The sequence below is a fragment of the Xenia sp. Carnegie-2017 genome, unplaced genomic scaffold, assembly GCF_021976095.1.
Source record: "Xenia sp. Carnegie-2017 unplaced genomic scaffold, XeniaSp_v1 HiC_scaffold_21, whole genome shotgun sequence".
Lineage (NCBI taxonomy): Eukaryota > Metazoa > Cnidaria > Anthozoa > Malacalcyonacea > Xeniidae > Xenia > Xenia sp. Carnegie-2017.
Genome location: NW_025813484.1, coordinates 1,390,217 through 1,405,158, shown reverse-complemented (window position 1 = coordinate 1,405,158; position 14,942 = coordinate 1,390,217). Strand labels below are relative to the sequence as shown.

General features: G+C 33.6%; 2 protein-coding genes across 4 annotated transcripts; one reads left to right on the top strand and one right to left on the bottom strand.

Moving 5' to 3' along the window:
- Nucleotides 1-70: 70 nt before the first annotated feature.
- Nucleotides 71-4,103, bottom strand: LOC124444034 (transcription factor LBX2-like). The gene is made up of 2 exons (XM_046994602.1): nt 3,712-4,103; nt 71-585 (listed from the first exon to the last, which is right to left on the bottom strand). The coding sequence occupies exons 1-2, from the start codon at nt 4,076-4,078 to the stop codon at nt 248-250; spliced, it is 705 nt and encodes a 234-aa protein (XP_046850558.1). The 5' UTR covers nt 4,079-4,103; the 3' UTR covers nt 71-247.
- A 6,320-nt stretch (nt 4,104-10,423) lies between these two features.
- LOC124444614 (arsenite methyltransferase-like) lies at nt 10,424-14,278 on the top strand. Of its 3 annotated transcripts, none has more exons than XM_046995226.1 (9): nt 10,424-10,642; nt 11,939-12,089; nt 12,247-12,383; nt 12,527-12,596; nt 12,704-12,785; nt 12,910-13,041; nt 13,445-13,534; nt 13,660-13,715; nt 13,861-14,278. In XM_046995226.1, exons 1-9 carry the CDS (start codon nt 10,488-10,490, stop codon nt 14,059-14,061), a joined length of 1,074 nt encoding a protein of 357 aa, XP_046851182.1. In that variant the 5' UTR covers nt 10,424-10,487; the 3' UTR covers nt 14,062-14,278. The 3 variants fall into 3 exon arrangements, with proteins under 3 accessions (XP_046851182.1, XP_046851183.1, XP_046851184.1); XM_046995227.1 differs by lacking the exon at nt 10,424-10,642 and adding an exon at nt 11,313-11,342; XM_046995228.1 differs by lacking the exon at nt 10,424-10,642 and adding an exon at nt 11,632-11,786.
- The last annotated feature ends 664 nt before the right edge of the window (nt 14,279-14,942 follow it).

The following is a 14,942-nucleotide window of genomic DNA, read 5'->3' as shown; positions in this document are numbered from 1 at the left end:
AACCGCTGATTTCATATTCCCATCTTTTAAATGCGCATGCATACATGAACATCAAATACAAATGTTGAAATCTAAGAAATGAACGTCTTTATAATGTATGCCTTTATGATAAATGTTTTTACAACGTTTTTTATATTACTGTGAAAGCTTTCCTGGAGCTATTAAATGTAACTTGCGCTTCATTTTAAGACCTACAGAACTATGGATGTGTTTTACTTGTTCATGAGAGAGTATCACTGAGCACATTTCATCTACAGTCCGTATATCGACAATGCAATTCCGTGCAGACTGTTTGCGTTGCTTGTAGTGTTCTTGTTGCGGCAAGATCATTGCGCATTTCTTCAATATCACGTTTCAGTTTTGCGCGGCGATTTTGAAACCACGTAATGACTTGCGCATTGGAGAGATTCAGCATATCAGACAGCTCATCTCTATCTTGTGGGGAAAGATATTTTTGATAGATGAAACGTCTTTCTAGTTCGTAAATTTGCTGATTAGTGAAGCATGTTCGCGCTTTTCGTCTTGTCTTCTTTGCTGTCGTCTTTGCCGTAAGATACTTCAGTCTTTCACGAATGACGATATTTTCTGTGAAATAAAAACACATTGTTTTCAATGCTAATTTGTGCAAATCATCCTGTGGGAATCATCAATTGCAAGTTAAGATCTGACAAAAGCTTGAGTCATTCGCAACTGGCATGTTTCTGGACGATAAAACCGCACCATTATTGCTTTGATACAAAACTGACCGTCAAAACATACACTCCAACCATATCTTGCTTTGAAAATAAATTGTTTTTTGTTAATACACATCTGCTCTTGTATGTTTGCCATGAATTGTTTATGCGAAGATATGACATGTTTCCACAAACTTTGTCATCTCGTACACATTGATTTTAAGGTGTTTCTTTTCATTGGCGAGAAGTCAAAACTTGCGCAGACTTACAATAATGTTTGGTCGATGGCTTAATTTCAAAATAAGGTGTTCCAATGAAGTGCTAAACGGTTTGAAAACGTCGTGAATGGTTTTAAAGCGACACTGTTACACACGTTGTCTACAACAATGACATATAACAACTAATAATTGGAGATCTGATCATTGGAAATTATATAAATGCAATGAAATTTGATGTGATTTGCAACAGAAAATATAGCATCCCATGTAATAAAATTCAATATTTTTGATGTCGCAACTATTCACCTGATAATTGGCAGCTTTAAAGAAGAAACTAACATTAAAACGTTGTCAAAAGAAATGTGATTTTCGAAACATGCAGTTCTACTTTTATTTAGAGCAGTATTTCATGCACGATGAACGATTTTTAAAACAAATATGTAATTGTGAATAGAGATGAAACTGGGCTAAGCAATGTGCAACGGAGACAATTATCAGGAAAAATGAGCAAATAATATTAGATTAATGTGGGTTTTACAGCGTCATAACAGTTATAAGAATATCACTACAAGTCATCTCATTAGGTCAAAATACATTTGAATCAGATTGTTCTCTTATTGCTGTCATTCTTTTGTTGTATTTTTATTAGACATTTGGCATGAACTTAGCAACTGTAGTATTTTACGATAAAAGTCGTAAAACTTGCTCAACTTGTCTGCTTAAGTTGAACAATTAATAACGTGCAGTTTCAGGATGGTTGAGACCATCTGAACAAAATAAATAACAGCATTTAAGCTTGCCACATTAGTATTTAACTTGTCTTCGTTTACCAGTGAGTAAAGATAGTCTATTTTTTACAGCAAACTGATAAATTTTTCATTGCATACAATATTCAATGCAAGTGCTTTCTTTCACACGCCAATTTCCTTTGCTGCCACTTTAATTGTATTTAGACTGTACCATATGTACACAAAGATGGTTGCTTTACAAATATCCTTAATTATGACAGTGTATTTGTTGCATAATTTTTGTGATATTCGTATATGATGATTTTAACATTTATTTTCTTAAATATCGACGTCTGCAGGTTGAGAAAAACCATAGCTTGTTGCTTGAGGACAAAATATCCCCAGGAAAACAAGCAACTTAAACTAACAGTCCAAACTCCAAAATGTGTTAACAAGCCGTCATGTAAACAGGGAACAGGCATTACATGGGTGGATAATATTTGTCCTGATTCTTTTTGAATCACTGAGCCTCAATTAGCAATCACTTAACAAAACCAAAAGTCACAGCAGACGCATAAACATTCGAGTTTTCAATCCATTAAAATACTCAATATAGATGTAAAAGACAAACCATTGACAAATATTATTTGTGTTGATTTATTCCAAGTATATACATAGACAAAACTCGTGCGATTGATAAATATGCAAGTAGATGAATAAATAATAACTGGTAGTGAAGATTTTGTTTTAGCATTTGTTTGTCTTTGCGCAATGAAAGACATAAATTTCATCTTTTTATTCGAGTAATTCATTGCCATGTATTGAATTTCCTAACTCTTCAAAGTTTATATATACATGTTATAGCTATGACCATGCTGAATGTGACTTTCTTTAAGTTTTGCTAACGTGAAAACGAGATGAAAGAAAGTCCAATAAAATATTCACAAATTTTTGTACTTTAATAATATTTTCTAATTTTCGTTATCATTACACAAGTCTAAAGTGTAAAGAAATGCTAGGTATTTTTTATTGAATTGCTTATATTAAAGGATTCGTCATTTTATTCTTATGCGTAAAGGGAACCGCTAGCATTAATGTTCCACGAAAAATACTACAAGATGAAACGACAGTGGAAAAATACATATGTTAGGGATCATGTAAAGCATTCTTTTATGTCATTCAGCATCGAATTAATGCCCTGAGTGAATATCGATTAACTGTGTTCCAACGGAGAAATGACTGAATCTATCTATTTTATATCAATGTTTTTCTATGAATTGTCAGTTGTAGGATTATAAATTTATTGTGAATGATTTGCTGAATGGATATTTGTGTTTCTGGAATGTCCTGACTAGACATTAGCAATTTAGCATGTAGCAAAAGTATATGGAGAAGATGTGCATGCATAGTTTAATGATGCTCCATATTTTGTTGAATTTTGTAAATTTTACACATTATAAATTATGTAAATATGTTGTTTTCCATTCGTGAGGCTAACTTTGCAAAGAGGTTTGTTAGTACATGAAATGTCCACTTAAGTAATTATATTATTGTCTTAACGTTTCTATTTTTGTTTCATTTCACTATTTGTTCAAGAAGCTGATGGAAGAAATCGTCTACAGTCGCATTATCTCCTTGATTTTCTTTTACATTGTTCAAACTTATGTGCGTGATGTATCCACAAATGAGAAACTGTAAAGGTGAAAATTATAAGACTGATTTACAATGCAATTTCCTAAATCCATCAGGATAAATCGTATTATGTCATGTTTCGAGGGCAATATGTTTCCTTCTTCTTGTCAATATGTACTAAAGCATTAATGTACTGTGTGATCAAATTCTACTACGTAATTAGACTAATATAGTATATTTAGTTGTTCCAAAAGTCGATGGTATTGTCATGCGCTTCTTTTATGACACAAGGATTGAAATGGATACACATACACTTCGGATTTTGCGTCTGCTTGCAAACGAACTGCAGCGTAAAATGACATAGGGCAATGTAATCCCTGATGCTTGTTGTCACAGCTCAGATACGTATATACTAGTTTGACATTCAAACAACAGTGTGCTCGGAAAATTTATAGCTACCTTCATCCTCGTTGAGTATTCGTTCTGGTTTCATTGTTAAAAATGCCTTGTTTGTAAATGCTTCTAAAGCGTTCAATGGCAGTGCGGACCTCTCTCGTCTTTGCTTCAGTGTTGTGCCATTTTTTCCTTGTCTTGCTTTTCTGTGTTTAGTTGTCCCATTTAAGATCGACTCAATTGAAAAAGGGTGTTTGTCAATACTTTTTGTCTCTGTATATTTATCCTTTTCCTCCGTCTGTTTATTAACTTCCTTCACCATCAAGCCATCCTCGTTGATGTCTGAATCTTTCATGATGTTGATAACTTTGCCGTTGACTTTCATTGAAGCAATGAACGCCAGCACACGATGCACAAAGTCTGCTATCTCCATTCTTCTCCTATCTTTCTTATTCCTATGGACTTCGGCTCGAGTAGCGAATGATTGACTGTCTTCATATTCGGCCAATCACGGCGCTTGGTAGGCCATCGATCTCCGCAGACGTGAACCGGACTTGGCAATTAACCCCCAATAATAAGCTGCCGTTTAGCCAATGAAAACACAGATTAGTTGAATTAATTGAAACAGCGTGACAGACCGCCAGATCGAGGCAGGTAAAATGAAAATTTGTGCAACTCAATTAAATCATCTTGTCATCAGGTTTGTTAACGTATCTCGTTAGAAAGAAGGTGTCATAAGCAAGAAAAAATGAAAAAACAAAGTGGCTAAGTTAATCTGCGAAGTTGAAGTCATTCTCGTTGTGAAGTTGACATTCGTAGACGAAATGGAAGACAGAAAGCTCTCTAATTGAAGGCACGAGTTTGCAACCTGTGCTACAGATGTTCAGCTTTGTACAATAGCGCAATCATAGAAGTTGGCGAGCGCTTAGATAAGATGCTCCAAACAAGATAACAAGCCAGATGGCCTAACTCAGTTTGCAAACGCCCATCAATCTTCTGAACTTTATCTCTTCTCTTTAAAAACTGGACTCACTATGATTTCTTATTACATATTTTGATCATAAACTAGGTTTTGAGACTATTGGCTGTCTGAATATATTCTACAATTTCTCTTAGAACTTGTACACTAAACATATGTCAAGTAAAGCAGTTTGCTGCTGCGATAATAAAAACACATCGCTATTTTTAACGTATTTGCGACAGCAATCGTAGTAGAGCACGAAGTTAGTCCATTGTTCGGCGTCATAATAGTTATAACAAGCATAGCATAGGAAGTTACGTAGTCCATTGTTCACAATAGAGGTTTTGCAAGCTGGGCTTTTTTGACTTCATTATACATGAATGAAAATTCAAGTTTTGGTAACTCCTGTTTTCAAAACCCAGATTTCCTTCAGCTAGAAATTAGTCGGCTTTCCATAAAAGGAAATCATAAAAACATTTGACAAACTTTGTCACTGGGTACCTATAACAACGTGCCGTCTAGCAGTGCAGTTGTGTTTGCCAATATGGTGAGGAATTTACACAAAAAGTCTTGATGAACCGTGCACTATCTGAAAATTGAGATCATCTTTTAATTTCAAGATAATCACTCGTTATTTGAGGAGCTGTTGGTTCTATCCAATAATGGATGGGCGGTGCAATTTAATTCGATTTGGGCGCAGTAAAAACGTTTTGTATTAATAACAAACACATTTAGTGTTATAGGTGCAGACAGCGTTTGGGACCAGCAAGCCTCTGGAATCTAATGCTGTCATATATATGCATACGTACACAGACGAAAGCACTAATATATGTCACCTGAGGAATGCGTGCCATAACTTGCTTGACTTGAAGTGTTTGGTTTTTTAAAAACAAGCTTTTTTGGTTTTCTTAAAATATTTGATAAGAAATATAAGCATTACGCTATGATCAAAGCATAGTATCTTTGGACATATTGCATAGTTTGAATTTTAGTTGTATATTTTCCATCGCATAGGTTGACGGTGTAAATGTCTTTCAGGGTGGGCTAACGTAAAAATGAACAGCCATTGTTAGTATCTTAGGAAGCCGATTACATGTTTTTCTTTTGTACTTCCTGACCTAAGAAGAATCATATATATTGACACCAATGTACCGAGATATTTCTTCGTTTGCAAGAATTTGTTTGTGATAGCTTTAGAAGCTACAAACGTAACTGTTGACAGCCTGCTCATTAATTGACCCTGTTTTGAATACATGCAAGTTCCGTAGCAAAAATATTCAAAATTCATTGCCTCTGTTTGTGTATTTAACCAGTTCCCCCATGCAAGCATGTCAAATGATTGGTCATTATCGGCATCAATAAAGCAATTGCTTTCTAAAAAATTAGAAACTAATTTTTCGTAAACTGGTTCTACGAACTGTATTTGAATTCAGGAACTCTAAAAAGATTCATGGTATTGTAACATGAACAAGATTATTTTTCTCCATTGTCAAAAAGAGTTGTTACATAAGCTTCCCAGGCTAAAAAATTCAAAATGTTAAGATGATATCATTTCATTCCTGTAATGGATGACAGCCTTTGGAAACAAATGAGAATACCATTTGCAAAACAGGAAAGTGTAGTGGGATGTGCAAAACACCGAAAATCTTTTCTCGGAAGTGTAATTATCTCGAGCACAAACAAAGTGTGGTTATCACATCATTATACACTTAAGAGAGCAATTTCTAAGATCCTTTCTAAAAACTGCTTTTATCATTAATAAACAAAGTTATTGTGGTTATATATCTTCTAGTAACACGGAAAACAATCTCATTTCCATTGAAGATAATTTTTTACACAGTAGTATTGTGTATTAGCTACCACTTTGTTGTCGATGGTTATTTCCATCTTATTGGCAATTAACTTTTAGTTCTTTTTTGTTATTTTCAGCACTAGATTATAATTGCTTCCCTTGTAGTAAATCCTTCTTCTATTAATAGTTCTCATGGCTAGGATGCCGTTGAACCCATAACAAAAGAATAACGTTCATTTTATTGTTATCGCAGACATTTGCTTTTTCTTTGTTGCACCATACCCCTCGAGCAATGTATCAGAATGAAAAACATTAACGCTTAACTTTGCTTATTACATATATTTCTATGGGCGTTATTCCTCGTTGGGTGATACCAAATTGCATTTTTAGAATCCAAAATTTGTGTGTGTAAATATTTTTGTTCACTTTGTACATTTTCTGTAATTCGTTTCCATCAACATAACCATATTCATTGCCTGAAGCAAGGCTTGCGTCAGTTTTAGCCGCGTAATTGTATATGTGAACGTTTATTTGATTTATCTAGTATGACAAGAGTATCTCAATGCCTAGAGTGAAATGGCTGCGGTTCAAAATTATTGTGTAATTAATTAACGTATGATTGGCATTTCATCCCATTTTATTGAATTCTTTTTATCATAAGATAATATATATGTGTGCTTTTAGAACTGGTTAAAGATCTTGTCGAATTTCCTCTGCGTTCTCCATGAGAAAATAATCTTTGGTCTGGTTAATTCACGAATAGTTGGCTTCTTTTATAAACAAAAACATGTTTAAAACCAGATTGAATATAGACTTGGGATAAGACAATATGACCCACGAACATAAAGGCGCTTCATTAACGGTGAAATCGATAGGAATAATGTTTATTGTTAAAAAAAACAAATTGTTGAACGGTGTCCGATCGACCTTGCAGTTGTTTGTGAGTCAAGGTGTGTGTGAGTTTAATGTAGACTTCTCATGTTAAAGTGCTGAGAATTTATTTGGGCGCTGTTGTACGCTGTATAGATTAATTTGCGTAAATGCGTAGGTATATGGTAAGGATTTTTGTTCACTTGTGAACATTTTTGCTCACCGAAAAAGAACCAATTTAAAGATCCTTCTTGAGTGGCTAAATTTGAAAACGCAGGCTAAGTTTTTTTTTGTCTTGAAGTTTCCTTTCCTGGATAAAAATTTGTACAAAGTAAAGAATTGTCAACGATTCAAGTGGTCTTTCGTTAGCAACAGTAAGCGTGTATGTGCATGGGTTAAATAGATGACAAAGAGCTCAATTGTACTTGTTTTATTCAGAAGGAAGTTGACAATGTGAGATTGAATACAGGGGCATTTGCAGACTGTATTAGAATAGAAGTAGTAGTAGTAGAATTTATTAACCACTCCACAGAAAGGGGCTTTTCATTGAACTATTACAAATTGGAGCTAGAATAATCTTTCATTTATAAAAACGTAGTTGGTGAACTTTTATGAAAATCAACCAGCAAACAAAGAAAATACTTTCTAAAGTTCTACCGGCAGTTTTTGCACGGTGGATTTTTTCTTGCTCCCCTAAATTTTCCAAATGTAGCACTCGCAGAATCTCCCTAAGCGATACATTCGTTATTGAGCTATAATGTAAGACAAATCTCATTTCATCATGTGACTATATAAACCTTTCTCATGAACTGTGATTGTGATCAATTAACTCTGACTAAAGAAGTTGAAAAAAGAAAACATGAAAGAAGATTTTACTCTTTCTTATTTCTATGGAAGGAAATGGTGAGTGAAATCAAAGATAATATGAAGGAATATTATGGCAATGTTTTGGCAACGAATGAAAATCTACAGACAAATGCTTGTGTACAACAGGAAAAATTTCCAAAACGGGTTAGGGAAGCAATTTCACTTTGTCACGAAAATGTGTTGTCAAAGTATGCAGGACTTAACTAAGTGGCATAAAGAAGCTGTCATTTTACTATTGCTGTGTAAATTTCTAAAAACCTCATTCACATTTCGGTTAAAATTCCGGAGAAATGGTTAAAGTAAAGATGTTGTATAGTTTGTCTTGCCTTTTTTCTGTGCTTTACACAACGTAATTAGACCATCTAATACAATTTATAGGTATGACGACGATTCACTATGCTTCAACCACAAGGAGTTCTATGCAGACTATCTTTAGGAGTTGAGAATTAAGAGAAAAACGTACAACATGAAAATATTGAACCGGAAAAACAAGATTTGTAAAGTTTTAATAGAAATGCTGCTTTGGGCATTTTGTAAGTACAGACACACTCGTATGATTAAAGAATTATTCTAAAAAAGCACAGATGCATCACGACTGTAATAGAAATCAGTCTACTAAATCCAGCTATGTGGACGAGGAGTATGAGTGTTTAGCAATGAGATAAGTACAAGAAGAGTGAAATAAATACTTAAAACCATGTTTGGGAAAGTTTTTAACTTCCTTACATCCAAGGAAAGTGTTATTCTAAATCCAGGGGCAAATTCTTTATAGTTTTACGGTCATCAAGCTAAGCTAACAGTGTCCTTCCTACCTCTAGCAGTGATGGCTCCTTATTATGTGATTGTTTATGCTTTAGCCATGCTGTACAAATTCAGCTGCAACCATATTCTTCAACAGTGATTATTTTAAGCTAGAAAAAGCTGGATATAATGAATACGGTAAAGGAGACTGGGCTAAATAATGATGGGGAAAAGCATTTCAGACTTGTCAGAGGATGATGATTTTTCGATTTTTCAAAAAGCAGGCAGTGGACGAAAAGTTCATGATATTTGTCCATTTTTCATTTCCATTCCATGTTTGAGAGTAATGCCAGTTAATTTTCATCAAACGACCATGAGCACTCGGTTTCTTCTCCACACACTCTTTCTAAAAGGTGTAACATATTACAAAGCAGTAGTTAGTAGCTACAGCCATGATCCGTCAATGGTATCCGACTATCTTATTCCATCGATCTCCACCAGCAATAGCTCATCTCTTAAAATATACATTTTACATCATCGAGTGGAGTTTGTATATTGATCAGTAACAGCAATAAGTTGAGATATCTTTAAGGTTAAACACATGAAAAGATTGATTAGTTTTTGATTTCACAATCTATTTGTACGATGACTTGTACGATCTCATAGACACGGACATACAGAATCAGGAACAAGTATATCAAAGTTGGTTAGCTTAGGATGTGTGCAAGGAAGAGATAGAAATACATGGTATACTTATATAGAGAGAAGCTTGATTTTGAGAGATGCTTTTTACAAGATTTCTGGTTTTAGCCATTTTGGCCATTTGAGATGGCCAACGTCGACAATAGAAATAATGAAAACCAAGACTGTGAGATAAAGACTAGCTGTTAAATATAGTACAAAAAACGAGTGTTTGAATTTTTTCTTTGTTTTGAAAGTCTACGTGTGTGAAGAAGTTAATACACTTCCACACAATGTTTTTTTCTAATCAAAACCTCGTCAAATTGTTTTTGTTGCAAGTTTCAACATAAATCAACTTCGAAATTGAATGAAGATATGATATGAAACACCGCACTGCATATAACAATCTTTCATAAATCAACTTCCTTAAAATACGAAATTTTGTTTATGACAAATGGTTGGTAGCAGAGGTGTACTTCCAAAATGTTAACAAAGTTGTTTTCCCAAAGTTTTGAGAAGGGAGGAGAGGCTCTCTGACTGTGATAGAACTGATATATATTACAATCAACAAAACAAAAGCACGTGTTAGGAAAAATGTGGAGGGGCTCAAATCCATGATTCATAAACTACAAAATAAGGAAAATATTTGTCCAAATGCTTTTTTCATTAGAGTAGATCATAAAATAGTGGCAACCTAGGATAATGTTAATTAACAAATTTGATCTTTTCAATACATGCATGAATGGACGAGAAGATTAGGCCATTAATAGTTTTAACAAAGCCCTTTTGTGCAAGGTCCTAGGATTGTTTTGTATGGTTCAAAATAGAGACATCAAATAATCCATTACAAAAGTATTTGTACATGTATGATCGCGTAATAAAATTTATTTATCTTTTGAAAAAAGCTTTTTCTTATTTCTTTTAAAGAAAATGGCGAGTGAAATCAGAGATAATGTGAAGGAATACTATGGCAAAGTTTTGACAACGAATGAAAATCTACAGACAAATGCTTGTGTACAAGTGGAAAAAGTTCCAGAACGGGTTAGGGAAGCAATTTCACTTTGCCACGAAGACGTTTTATCAAAGTATGATTTTGTTGTTTATAGTGTCTGCCATTTTAGTGTTTTTGTTTCAATGTCGGAACAATCAACATCATCATTCATTTTGTTGGCAAAGCAGGACTGAATGAACTATATTTTTTGGCAATTAAAAATAATCATGTTATCAAATAATAATTGGGATTACAAAGTTCTTGCAAATCTTTACAAATACAGTGACATTAATATCACAAGGTTAAATAGTTGGAATGTTATTAAACAAAAAGAATGATAGCACAGCGCTATAACGAACAACTACAAACAAAAACGAACTTATCTAACAACATCTGAGAAATTAACCTTCCATTCCTCTTCCTTGTAAACGAGATAAGTCTACTCAAAAGCAGAGAACCTTATACGCTTCAAGTCCCGGGCTTGTGACCGGTATAGTAGAGTTAAAAGGTGAAAGGTTTATCATAGGTTAATCAACTGAATATTGCGCATTTATTATAAACGACAAGTTTTTTGAAAATAGACATGTTTAGACATCTCATGATGCCATCTTCAGTATGAGTGAAATAATAAGTGATGCAAGGTTTATATAAAAGTAATATGATACATAAATTACAACAATAAAAAGGAAATAAGATAAATTAATGGGGAGCGTCCGAGCGTATTATAAACTAAATATTGTATTGAAATTAAAAACTTGAACAATGAGGTCAGGGTTAGTTACTTGAACATTAAGGTCAGTTCATATTACTTTTATAGAAACCTTGTATCACTTATTATTTCACTCCTGCTGAAGATGGCATCATGAGATGTCGAAACATGTCTATTTTCAAAAAACTTGTCGTTTATATTAAATGCGCATTAGCAATAGTGCTTTTACGAAATTATGGCAACTGAATATTCCTGCTCATTTTTGTTTGGAAGCATGTTGAACAATTCATATGGACAAAGCTCGAATTCCACATTAAATATCAGTAACATAATCCGGTGTTAATGTTAGACAATACATAATTGCCCTTCAGTGAAAGCATCCCGCTTTCCACTGGAAAAAAATGAATCTAATATCGATGTTAAACATAGATTGTTACAAGCATCCCGCTTGCCGATATGTATATTGTAGTGTATAAGGCTTTCTGCTTTTGAGTAGACTTGTCTCGTTTACAAGGAAAAGGAGTGGAAGGTTAATTTCTCAAATGTTGTTAGATAAGGTCGTTATTGTTTGTAGTTGTTGGTTATAGCGTTGTGCCATCATTCTTTTTGTACATTAATATCCATAATGACAAATTTCTTAAATCATATTTTAAAAACGAAATTCATAAACATTTCTTTCAGGTATTATGGATGTGGCTTGGTATTCCCAAATTCTGTTGAGAGTACAAAGGTTTTGGATTTTGGAAGTGGTGCTGGTCGAGATTGCTTTGTAATGAGTAAACTTGTTGGCGAAGAAGGATTTGTAACGGGTATTGACATGACTGAAGAACAGGTATACCATTTTCTAGTTGTGTTATGTGTTCATTTAAAAATATGAGCACTAAATCTTATGAACAAGAGCATTTTGCAAGCTGCTTTGTATAAAGAACTTTTGCTGCTCTGCAAGAAAATATATGAAGCTATACGAATGGGTTCCATTTCATTTTTAGTTGGATGTTGCAAACAAATACATTCAATATCACATGGATAAATTTGGATACACTTCGCCCAATCTTGAGTTTAAACTTGGATATATTGAAAATCTTAAAGATGCTGGAATAAAAGATGAAAGCTGTGATTTGATCATGTATGTATTAATCTACCCATGAAATGTTTACCCAATATGAATGGTCAGCCCCCCTGGCCACTCCTATAATTTTCCTTTTGTTTGACAAGAAATAATATTTTTGTGTTAGAAACTCATTTATTTATTTTTTAAATCTTCTGTAGATCAAACTGTGTCATCAATTTGTCTCCTGATAAGCCTTCTGTTTTTAAAGAAGCTTTCAGAGTTCTCCAGGTAAAGAGAAACTACATGACCAAGGAGTGTGAACAAAATCTTTGTTATGCATGTTACAAAGCTTTGTGTATTTTGCACTGAGTCTTTCTTGTCTGCATATTGTATAGGAAGGTGGAGAATTTTACTTCAGTGATATTTATGCTGACCGTGAATCACCCCAAAATATCAAAGAGCATAAGGAACTTTGGGGTAATATAATGATTAACTTCACCTTTTTGTAGTATTATTTACTGTGCATGGTTGTGTTGTTTTATTTTATTTTATTTATGATATTTGTTGAAGACTGAAATTAAATAAAATGATAAACTTTAAGGAGAAGGTCTGGCTGGTGCAATGTATTGGAAGTCATTTGTTGAATTAACCAAGGAAATTGGTTTCTCTGGACCTTATTTGGTGACCAGTCGACCAATGACCTGTGGGAATGAAGGACTTGAAAAGCTTTTAGGTAATGACTATGTGTAGCAAACAAAAAATGAGAAATTCTTTTTTACCCTGTATTATAAATATTCATTTGAAATAGCACAATTAAGTTATGGTTTTACAAAGCAAATTGAAGCAGGATGATTTATGAAGCTTGGGTTGCCATACCAATGAACAGGCTATAGTGACTATTATTTTAATTAATTTTAACTACTATTTGGTTATTGCTCTATGGTATTGAGCACTCTTGATGCTTGCATGCATACAACTTGTGGTTTGCAAGCCTTTCATTAATGAAAAATCACACATTGCACATGTCACTTTTTAAAAATACATTCACTTTTTAAAAATAGATTCAGAATATGGCGTACATATAGCAAGTAGTTAAATACAAGAATGAATAAAGCTGAGGTTATTTACACCATTAGGAGATTCAAAGTTTGTCTCAGTAACATATCGGCTATTCAAGACAAGCAAGAAAACAGAAGAAAAGAATTGCATCTCTGTGAAATACAAAGGTGAGTGTAATATATTTTATTTAGCTATTATCAATGCCAAGGCTTCCCCAAAATACCAAAAAAATGTCATGCTTCTTAATGAATTATGTACCTTATTGTTTAATTTCATTGCTTTCTTCATTTAGGTACAATAAGCGATAGCCCTGATGTCTTCAAATTTGATCATAAGAATTCATTTGATGTAAGTAGGAATTTTATACATAGTAGATTGAGCTAAAAATTTTGGTTTGAATTCAAACTAGTAAATTTCAATGAATCTTGATTTGGCTTATTGAATTTTTGTATTTTGAGAGGATCTGAGTGTTTTAGTTTTTTTTCTTTTTTAGTGTTCTTTCAAGCCTGTTAGCACTGACATTGGGCATGTTTTGAAAAACTCCAGATATGCAAAACATCTTGAATTTATGACAGTTGAGCCTGATTGTTCCAGAAGCTTTGAAATGTCTGTTTCACCCAATCCATTTAAAGTGGCAAACGTCGTTAATGGAAACAATGAAAAACCAGCAGCAACATCCAAAATTTGTTGTTAAGTATGATGGTCGTAGAAGTCAATTTTTGGACCCACTTTTTTTCATAACCAAGTTAATGTGCACCTGTGAAGGAATATACTTCACAAGAAATGTATCTTTTTAATGATTTACAGTAGAATGTTGCATTTCTGCTCCATGTAGTCACTTTTAAAATTCACCAATTTACTTGAGGTTGAGGTATTTTTATTTGATATATTAAATGGTCAGCGTCAGTAAATATCTTCGTAGTTGTTTATGATAAATTTTACTGTTTTCCACTGAGTATTTTAATAAAATACATAACAACGGTAACTCCAAATATTGTTAGCATTTTCATTAAACGTTTTGCCTTTATTTAGTCAACTGATAATGACTAAAATCGAAACGGCGGAAACCTCGAATCAAAATGCTAACATTATTTGTTAAAGTGCTGGGAATTTATTTGGGCGCTGTTGTACGCTTTATAGATTAATTTGCATAAATGCGTAGGTATATGATAAGGATTTTTGTTCGTTGTAAACTTTGTTGTTAATCGAGTCTTTCTTTAGAAGCTTCCTTAACAGTCGTTGCAGTTTGGCTTCACGTGATAGTGTGACGTCTTCTTTGAATGGGGTAAACTTTGCTGTATTGTTAACTATTTTAAGGCAGGAGTTACGATACATTTGACAATCCATGATTACAACGCTGTTGCCTTTGTCCGGTTTGAGAATGATAATGTTTGGACTGTTGCGAATGTTTTTAAGGATGTGATGTTTTTTGAAGTCAGCTGGTGTCGGGAGATAAGATGAGATGTACGAGTGAGCGATGTGTGCCAGCTCAGTTTTTCATTTGTTCTCTTGAAGATTTTTGTTCACTTGTGAACATTTTTGTTCACCGAAAAAGAACCAATTTAAAGATCCTTT